The sequence below is a fragment of the Gracilinanus agilis genome, chromosome 2 (assembly GCF_016433145.1).
Source record: "Gracilinanus agilis isolate LMUSP501 chromosome 2, AgileGrace, whole genome shotgun sequence".
Classification (NCBI taxonomy): Eukaryota; Metazoa; Chordata; class Mammalia; order Didelphimorphia; family Didelphidae; genus Gracilinanus; species Gracilinanus agilis.
The window spans coordinates 624,026,170-624,036,896 of record NC_058131.1 but is presented as its reverse complement, the minus strand read 5'-3'; the positions used below and the strand labels follow the sequence as shown (position 1 = coordinate 624,036,896).

Below are 10,727 nucleotides of genomic sequence, written 5' to 3'. Positions count from 1 at the left end.
TATTCAAGTCTTTCTTACTGTAGAACATCATCATATTTATAATCACATTTGAAATTTCACACTAATGGAGTCATGTTCTCCCTCTTATTGAAATATTCATGTTCTCTTTACATACGGAAATAGATATGGAGAGAACCTTGTCAGACCTTTTACTTATACTAGGGGTTGTGTTTGGCAGCACAAATATTAAAACTGGAAGGATAGAGAGATGATTAAATTGGTCGGGAATGTCCAGGTCACAATTAAATGTTGTGCAAGGCCTCATCTTGCTAGTAAATATGAGGAAGTCTGAGCTCTTACAGAGCAAAGAAACACTTCTCATGGCCAGTAATGAAAGTTGTAAAAAGTGGATATTAGGCAATTTTAGTAAAAAATATATTCAATAGAAAAACAGGGAAAGCTGTAGGTCAATTTGCTACATGGCCCACATTCCACAGCCTCCTTTACAATTAAGCCAGAGAGGTTGGTTTCTTTTTTTGTTTTGTTTTGTTTTTCTTTTCTCCCCTCTCATAAACTGGATTTATTCTCAGGAGAAACTCACTTTCTTCATCACCTGATTTCTTCTTAACTTGTACATTTGGACACCACAGAAGGGTATATATGACAACGGGGTCTGACAAACAGTCTGACACCCAACACAAGCTGACAAAAGCATTAAATAACACATCTTCTTCCCTCCCTGCTTCCCTCATTCCCTTAATCATGACAACCCGCCCTCCCCTGTCTCTCTCCCCCCCCCCCCACCTCCAACAATTTGGCCTTTTCTGTTTTCACAGGCTGGATAAAGAATTTAACAAATACTATTTTGATCACTCAGTGAAATTTTTTCAAGTCAAATACTAAGCTTCCCAAAAAATATCTCTGTGAAGACATCAGCAAGAGGGGAAATCGCCCCACATGCAATCAAGAATAGAAAACATCTTTTACACTCCTTGCACCAAAGTTGAACAGCAGCAAGAGTGGGGGAGGAGAAAGGGGCACTCGGGCCTGTCAGTGCAAAGGGATGATTCATGTGACCACTTTGTCTTAATTACTCAGAACAAGGCGTGTGGTGCTGTGTATCAGGGAAGAGCAGATACATCAGTGTCCTTTGACAGAAATAAAAATAGCCGTCAGGATGGTGAAGACCACGATGATTGCAAGGATAACCACCAAGATACGGTTTTGGATAATCCTACAAAAAAAGCAGAGAAAAAGAAGAGGAAAATCAATCAGAAAAACTGGAACAACATTTGCCAAACCACATAGAAAAGACAAACTTGTCTAATCAAACAGTGAGGGGGAAACTGGTCTCTAGATACCTATAAAAGGGACACGTGTGTGTGTGTGTGTGTGTGTGTGTGTGTGTGTGTGTATGTGTGTGTGTGTGTGTGTGTGTGTGAGAGAGAGAGAGACACAGTGAGAGAGGGGAATGTTTCTGATGTCTGTAGTTTGGGGACTTTACAAATTACAATACAAATGAATAACTTCATAATGATTTCCATGCTGCACCAAGTGATGAGCTGCAGCGATGACACTCAGAAACACTTGCTGCAAGCTAAGTAATGCAAAAACTTTTCTGGGATCTGACTGCAATATAGTCTCTTAAGTGATCAAGGGACCCACGTCATCTTCTCTTTTTAATCTAATATGTGAGACAAGGCTCATTTTTAGCGGCGTTTCTTATTAAGGCAAAAGATTCCTAGGAAACTCACATCAGGGAGGTACTTACCTGTACAAAAATACCCAGGGAAAAGTATGAAAGGAAGTTGCAAAAAAAAAAAAAAAAAAGAATAGGGATAAAGAAGCAAGTGTCAAACTGTGAAGCTAATGTTGTAAAAGCCTCATCTGTCACTGGAGTGTCGTACACATTCCGTTATGCTGGGAAGGAATGTTACATTTGTTCAGTAGCAAAAAGATGGAAATTAGCAATAAAAAAAAAAGATTCTGGAAGTCCAAAACCTGGGTATCATCCAACATTTGTTGCAAAAACCTTTATCTGCATAAAAATAATTTAAGAGTCTACTGGACGACAACTGGTCAATTGAGAGCATCTAAGTCTAGGTGAAAAGAGATTAATATCCAAATATGCCTGAATGAACTGACTTCATAATTTACTACTTTGTTCTTGAAAAAGATCCCAATATCATAATGTTTCCTCAAGACAGAGGGAACTTGGGCCAAACACAGTCGGATGTATTCTCAGAGAACCTCAAAGAAATAGAAGGAACAGTAGCTGTTTAAACTTCCTTCTTTGTATCTCTCTTACACACCCACACAGACACAGATACACCCCCCCACCCCCACCCCCACATACACCCCCACACCCCTCCTAGCAAAAAGAGAACCCTGCCCTTTTCTAGTTTCCACCTGGAGTTTAAATAAATCCTCCAATTTAAGGAAGACAGTTTTTTCATGCAGTCCATAAATTTATCTACTTATGTATATTCAAAACTCTACATAGATTCTGGATGAATGAATGTGTTGTATGCAGCAATAAATTAAAATGCAGTTTTATCCAACTTCAACTCCCCTTTTTCTACCTCTGCCTCCCCCATACAGTACCCCCCCCCAAAAGTAAATGGATGGATGAAAACTGTCACATCAGACAAACACACTCCCTTGTGACACTCTAAAAGGACTAGCTCTCTATCCTCCTGACAGGTTACAAAATGATCACATTTGCTGACACGTCTTCCGCAAAACTGCTTTAGTGCTTGTGTCCACTCTCCTCGCAGGAGATGAATGGCCTGTTTTGTCCTCATTTATCACTTAAAGCTCAGCCAAGATCTGTCTCGTTTATTTCTCCCTTCCCCACTAGAAAGGCTACGCTAAGACATTAATTCTTTGCGATGACAGCTAATTCAGACTTAACAGGACATATTTACTCAGCCAAAGGAAGGTATGAGCGATTCTTTAAAAAAAAAAATAATGCCTTAGCAAAGAGAATCTGTTTTTGTAGATATTGGTTCTTATAAGTTTGGCAGCTAAAATTTTCACCTGGACTAGAATTTTTCTTTGGTGCATATGTCTTTTGAGAATGGGCTTGGGAACACACTATTTCCCTCAGTCTCTGTGGGAAATAAGATCTCTTGTTTTCCCAGAAAGTTACTGTGTGGCTGGCTTGCAAAGGCAATCGGCAAAATTGGAACTCAGCAGTAAACTAGATTAGAAGCATGAAAACGCTTTAAAATTCTGCCCTAAGTAATATACAGTAATAGGTCTCTTGTATAGTTTGGTTGACAACCATTTTATTTGTGGGTTGAAGGCCTCAAGGCATCCATGATGCTAATTTACACAGGATTAACTGTGGGGAGAAACTTGTTTAATCTAAGGCATGTTTAGAAAAAAAATGCATGCATAAGAATGCTTAAATCCTCAGTTCTTCCTTGACCTGTTTAATTGTGTATCTTCATTTCCAGCCTCAAAGAAGATTCCATTCAGAGATCTCTCCTAAAGTCTCATATGTTTAATTCATTTAGGGAACATTTGATCTGAAGATCATATATTCTGTCTCTACCTTTCAGAGGCTCACAATGAGACAACAGAATAACCAGTATGAAACCACAAACCTGTAAATTAGTACTTCTATTAAAAGCAAGAGTAGAAGAAATGTAAATATATATGTATCTATATGTGCACATAAATACTTCATGGGTCTGTGATTTTGTCAATGTGGTTACTTCCTTCATTGACAGATCACTATTCTTCTATGATTTGGTAAATGGTCTGTAAGAATCCTTACAAAATGGCAGGTCACAGCCCACTTCTGCCTTCTCATCCTATGTTTTCTTGTTCATGTCCTCCTTTAAATCCATTACTGAAGGTTTAGCCGAGATACTGGAGGGCTTTTACTAGGTCCCTTGATATTACACAGGTATCTCTGCAGATTGTGGGTTGATCATTTGTTATCTCTTGTTACATGACTGGCCTACTTCTTTTCCTGATCATAGGTGATATCTCTTACTTCTATATACAACTGGTAATATGCTGAAGTTTATATACCATGCATCTCTCCATTGCCCTTTGGGTGACCCAAAATTTTATCCCCTTGGACATTTTCCAATTTATGATCTCTAGTCATGGAGCAGCTAAGTGGCACAGTGAATAGAGTATTGAGCCTGGAATCAGAAAAAGCAGAGTTCAAATATAGACTTAGAAACATACTAGCTGTGAGACCTTGGGCAAATCATTTAACTCCTGCCTACATAAAACTGGAGAAGGAACTGACAAACCACTCCAGTATCTTTGCCAAGAAAATCCTAGGGACAGTTGTTCAACGGAGTCATGAAAAGTCAGATGAGCCTGAATGACTGAATAACAACAAGAAGTTATCGCCCACCAGCGGAAGAATCTTGGATGTTAAAAATGATTTTGTTTTAGGGAGAAGTTTGAAAAGGGTTACACAATTTTCCAGAAGCAATCTAGCATGTTCTCTTCCTCTTATTTAATTCTGGGCTCAGCTTACTGTCCATTTGCAATGTCTGTTCAAGATGTATGTACTGATGGACCAGTTCTTTGGGCTTTCCATCCAACTGTATATCATACCTTGGACTGTAGACATCCATTTGTTTTTTCTAACATAGCTCCATTGGTCAAGCTCTTAAATGATTATGGTTCTTATTATAGAAAGCTCTAAAATGTTCCAGGGCTTGATGCAGTGAACACAATGTCATAGTAAACAGCAGTATCTTGATTACCTCAATGTGTTGAGACTCCCTTTTCTGGCTTTCAAACTAGATATTATTTAGGCAGTAGCAAATATTTTTGAGGGACCACTCTCCTTCTTTTTTTGCATCTCACTTGGGGTTAATAATCAGAGAATTATTAAACAAAGTTAACTCTGCTATAGTATCTCTCAAAGATTCTTTTATGACTGTAACCACATGGAATAGGAGACCTCTTGCTGGAGAAAAGCCTCTCTGGTAGTTTTTTTTTTGTTCAACCAAATGCAATGCTTTAAAAAAAAAGCAAAAAAAATGATAAGCATATTTAGATATTATTATCTTCATTTTAAAGTTGTGTATGGCTGTAAAGATGTAGTATGCGGTAAAATATTACTTGTGAAGGCTTTTTTTGTACCCTTTTGATATTGTCACCAACAATGACCTTGACATGGCATAAATGATGCTCAAAATGATTCTAGAGAATGGAGAAAGTAGGCATATATGTTAGTATTATTGGTGTTTTGATGAACTTTTTGGCAATATTAATAAATACTTTTTTCTAAGCTTTTGGCATTGTCCTTTCAGATATGAGAAGCAGCCTAGTATAGCAGAAAGAGTACACTGACTTAAAAGTTAGTGATTGGAATCTCACATTAGCAGTTGGGAAGTAGGAATCTCACATTTGATGCTCATTTACTGCCTGGCTCATTTGTGGATGTCACAGCTTCTCTGGGCCTCAGTTTCAGCACTGTGAAAATTAGGAAAATGTACAGTAGGCTTCTCACTTTTAAATCTATAATCCTACAGTATTTGGGGAATTCATTCCTAATACCTTCAAAATGATGTCACTTCAGGTCAAGCATTTATTAAGTGTCTATAATGTACAAACCACTGTGCTAAGCACTAAGGATACAAAGGCAAAAATGAAAATTAGTTCTTCCTCTCAAGGAGTTGATAGGCTAATTGCTTTCTGTACCAACTTTCTGTGTTGTATATATGGTCTAGTCCAGGTACCCTTTCCTTTTCTTTTTCTTCTTTCTTTTTTCTATCCTTTCTTCTTCCTTTACTCCTTTTTCCCTTCCTATTTTCTTTCATTCTTCCCCTCCTTCCTTTCTTCCTTCATTCCTTTGTTCCTTCCCTCTTCAATCGGCACATTACGTTCTATGATTGATGAGTCCAAATCCAGTATCACTTATTTTTTTTTAAACCCTTTCCTTCTGTGTATTGGCTCCTAGGTGGAAGAGTGGTAAGGGTGGGCAATGGGGGTCAAGTGACTTGTCCAGGGTAACACAGCTGTGAAGTGTCTGAGGTTGGATTTGAACCTACGACCATCCGTCTCTAGGCCTGACTCTCAATCCACTGAGCTACTCAGCTGCCCCCTCCAGTATCACTTATGAAGAAAATGGTTCATCGTAGAAATCTTGACATGAAATACATATCAAGATTTAACTTTTTAAGAATCTTTAAGAAAGAAGGGAATCTGTACTATATGAGTCAGAATTCTTGTATACAAGTACTGCCTACCTCCACTACTTACTATATAATGAGCTGGAGAAAACCACTTCATTTTTCTATACCTTAGTTTCCTCATCTGTAAAATGAGAAGGTAGGATTGGATTCATTCATTTATCCAAACGTTTATTAAGTACCTATTGTGGGCAGAGTCTCTAAAAGGTGTGTGTGTATTAGGGTTAGGGTAATAACATAAAAAGTGTCAGGTGAGATAGGTCCCTGCCTTTATACAACCTAGAGTGTTTTTGTGAGATAAAACATAAGCATGCAAAGAATTGCATGATAAATTCATTAGAGAGAAATAAAACAAAGTGTGCTAGGTAGAGGGCCAGGATGAGGATCTTTATCAATTGAAGGCATCAAGGAAGAAATGTTGGAAGATGTGGCATTTGAGTTGGGCCTTAAAGGTAGATGACTATTGGTTGCTTCAAAGTTGAACATTTTATGGTTCTAAAAGAAGACCATATTTTTTAAAAAAAGAATAAATTAAGCCAGAAAAAGGTGAATGTAATCAATCAGGATGCCATTTAGATTAGATGAACTCAAGATCCGGAGAAATAATCCATTTTTTAAAAAAGGCAGGGGACGGGCATTTACATCTAAACTAAAGATGAGCAAACTTGTGCAGATTCTGGAATGGCAAGAAAAGGCTAAGAGTTAGAACATACAAGATACACAGTAGAGTTTTGATTCTAGTCTAGTTGTCCTTGGATCTTAAGAGTTTAGGCTGGAGCAGTCCTTCTGAAGAAAGGAAAACTGAGAATTGAGGGACCCTGAAAGAGAATGAACAGTCAGGTCAGCTTGGAGTCTGGAACAATGGTTGGCATTGGCAGGGCCCATCTGTAACAAAGCCCACAGTACTGTCACAGCCAGACACTGCCAGTGGGTATTGCTGTAGGCAAAGCAGAAAGGCATCTAGAGCTGGGAGGCTGAAAAGGGGGCTTCCCTGGATTATGAGAAAGTGAAAGTCAGAGGAGGAAAATCCAAAATGACTGAGTTTCTAACTTGGGGGAGAGAGAAAGGCCCTAAAATTCAACCAGCTATTTTGAAAGAGGAGCTCCAATGCCCCCTTTGAAAATGCAAAGTGTGTTTACCAAGTAAATAATTTAAGAAAGAATATACACTTGAAAGAAGACACCCATTGAAACAGCCAGGCTAAACTGCCTCCAGGCAAAAATTGGTGCATTTGCATGTTGCATTCTATTAAGTTAGCACACTGTAGCTTTAAAAGAACGCAGAGCCAAATTAAAAGGAATGTGTGACTGAAACATCAAGGATTCTCCAAGTTTACATTATGAATCACAGTGCTGTTGATACAAGATGAATTAACCATTTACTTTGAGGCTGCACTCACTGAATCCTGTAGAAAATCCCAATCCCGTGTGGAACTGAGGAAGAGGCTAATCTTTCCATTGCAACGCTCTCTTCTTCGGTTCAAAAACAAGCTCAAGAGACTGGGAGAAGGCAATCTAGAAGACTTGCTCTGCTTTGGACAGTTCAGTAGAAAAGAAGAAGCTGCCGCAGCAGCAGCAACAGCCGTTACCTACCAACTCTGCCTCTGGGAGTCCAACATGCCTAAGGGTCTGAGAGCAGGCCAGCTATGAGGTCCTTTCTGGTTTAAGTTCATTACTTTGTCCAAGTCTGGCAAGAGCTGCTATCTTTCCTTTTAGGACTTTGAAAACAAGGATGACTCCTCTTTGTTTGGAAAACCTTGACCCTCTTCTCTGGCATGTTTGGTCACAACACCTAACCTTTGGCAGAAGAGTGTCCCAAGCTCCCCTCAGAGGCATCTGTGCCTGGATAATGCAGGTGCTCAGACATTCTTTCACTTTCAGCAAATCACTCTCCCTCCTCCATGTCCCCTGGCCTCCAAATCAGGTTCCCTTTCTGAATATGTACACATCTCTGGCTTTGGAGATCCTACTGAGATGATATTCTCTGTCTTTCTACTCACCCAAATATCTGTGGACAAAGCCTGCTCCATCCTTTTCCTCCTGAGTTAGAAATGTTACTTGTAGACAAGAAGCTATTTCAGCAGAAGCTTATTATCAAGCTTACATTAAGGATGCTAGTGGTGTCTAAACCCTTTTACAAGCTTGCATTCATTAGCTGCAGAGTGCACGACATCTATGCAGGTTCAACGTGATGTCTTGTACATGCCTCCCTGTCTGACTGACCAGCATGGAATAATGATGGCTTGCCATTTAGGGTCTGACAGCACCGTAGCGATTATCATGAAAATGAGCAGTCCTGGGGACAGGTTATAAGCTTTGGGGCAAAGGAGTCAGTACACACTCCTCTCTGGGTGCCTACCTGAAAAGAAATACTCTCCAGCTTCCAAACAAACTCAACTTTGGGCAGTGGTGTATCCACCATCAATCAATCTCGATTTAGGATTTTCAAAACAAGGCATCATTACAGCTTCAGCACTATGACTGTGCCAATTCCAACGTGTACTATTTACAAATATATTTACAAGGTCTTCCATGAGTTTTTGGTTTAGGTAGGGCTATTCAAAAAGCAGTCACCAGAACTAGTGAAATGCTGTGGATGGAATGAAGTCCTGTACTCTTTGAGTCCAACTGAGACGCCAGATGAAAATGAACACAAAAGTTGACTCACAGATTATACAATGTTTACTTTTATCAGGTGTATAGGTGACTACTTATGAGAGGGATTCCTGGAATTAAGGCATATCTACTCCCAGACTTGCACAGAAGCAATTATGCCTCAATTTTATCTCTGATTATATCCAGCATTTTTAAACTGACTTGCATCTTCAGACCCAGGGGGTGCTTATATTTTATCATTACCCTAGAGAGGAAGTATGACATAGTGGACAAAATCATGGCCTTTAAGACTGAAGATCTGGCTTTCAGATCTGGCACTATCTTATTAGTTGTGTGGTGACCTTGGATACTTATCTTGATCTTACCTTGATCCCTTTGGGCCTGTCTCACTTCTAAAATGAGGAAGTTGGAGAAGTTGATCTCTAAGGTTCCTTTCACCTCTGAAGGTCTATTGTTTTCTCTAACACTTTGAGAAAAGGGACAGTATTCTATGTGTTTTCTGGTCTTTGTCTCCCTAGCACAGTGTTAGGCACATAATAAATGCTTGACAAATTACCCAAGAGTTTTAAAAAATCTTACACCTAACTTTAATAATAATAACATTGAGGCTATAGTTTATATAGCAGCTTAAGGTTTACAAAGGACTTTACATATTTCATTTGATCAAGTACATTATTTCTTTTGAAGCTGAGAAGGTAATAATCTTGTCAGACAGGTAGTGTGGAGAGGTTCAATGGACTTGCTAAATGTCACATAATGATTAAGTAGCAGAATTGGGACATGGGACCAAGTCTTCTGATTCCAAGTCCAATATTGTTTCTCATATCCATCCACCTAGGGCTGGGCTTATTTGTGCACAGGTGGAATGAGAAGTGGCCTAAGTGGGTGATTTGAAAGGAGTTGAAAGGTCTCTGGCAGAGGATCACGGAAATTCCCACATTACTCATGCCTTTGGGTTATGACACCAAAGGACCTGTTAAAATGCAAATGCGACCATAGCACATATTAGGCCATTAATTAGTCATTAATATCTAGTTCAAATTAGATCATCAGGTTAGGTTAGGGCTCTGAGGGCAGGGGATACAGGGTAGGAAAATTTTGATGTTGCTGGGGTAGGGTCTGCCTACTCACTTGGAAGGGAAACCATAATAGGTGACTGCCGACCTATGTTGAAGACACTCAACTCTCTATAGAGAAAAGGGAGCAACGATAAAAAAAGGGCAAAGGGATCAGAAAAATGCCATCTAGTTTCCAAATTTGTAGAGAGCTAATTGGTCTGCTCTCCCTCTCACTATGTGGACTACAATTCCACATGATACAGAACAAAGACATGCTTAAGTCCCTGCCCTCTAGGAGCTTACTGGGCTGGAAGTAAAAATCAGAATAACAAGGGAACAACTAAGGTTATAATTATAGCCATTCTAATAATAAGGCAATTTGTTCTATGCCCATAATCCTGGATTTTCTGTGGTGTGACCTGGAGCAAGTCACTCCATGACACTTAGCATTCAAGTTTCCTCCTCAATAAAATGAGCCAACTCACCTACCCACAGGGGAAGGAGGATTAACTAATTAAAGATTATAAAGCATTTTGAAAAGGTAAAGCCCTTTTAATACACACTAATACTACTCTCAGAGAAGGCTGAAAAGAAAAATGCCAGTTCAGGAATGGTAAGATTCACAAGCCAGCTCAGGCTCAGAGAAGCTGAGGGCAAGTAATCAGAGTATTTCATTTGTAGTGCTCAGTCAGTGGTGCCAAACTGGCTCTTCCTTTTGTTGGGCGGGATCCTCCTTCCCACAGATTGGTATCTGGGCTTTGAGTTGCGGGCACCACCTCAGCAGGGCTGAATTTTTTCTCTAAGATGGAAACAGCTACGTCAAACAGGAGAGAAGAGGCATCCTATTGGCTGGAATTGATGATACCTTTTCAATCTGGGATGACAGTCAAGGAAGACCTGTCAGAGACCACTCTGATAGGTTTTGATGAAGGATGTGTCAT

At 39.5% G+C, this 10,727-nt stretch overlaps 1 protein-coding gene across 2 annotated transcripts in view; it reads right to left on the bottom strand.

Moving 5' to 3' along the window:
* Positions 1-763: 763 nt before the first annotated feature.
* VTI1A (vesicle transport through interaction with t-SNAREs 1A) overlaps positions 764-10,727 on the bottom strand; it is a 437,247-nt gene continuing 427,283 nt past the window's right edge. For both annotated transcript variants that reach the window (XM_044665578.1, XM_044665577.1), the window contains one exon: positions 764-1,174. In XM_044665578.1, coding sequence (XP_044521513.1) covers positions 1,081-1,174 — 94 coding nt within the window. In that variant the 3' untranslated portion in view covers positions 764-1,080. The remainder of the gene's footprint in view (positions 1,175-10,727) is intronic.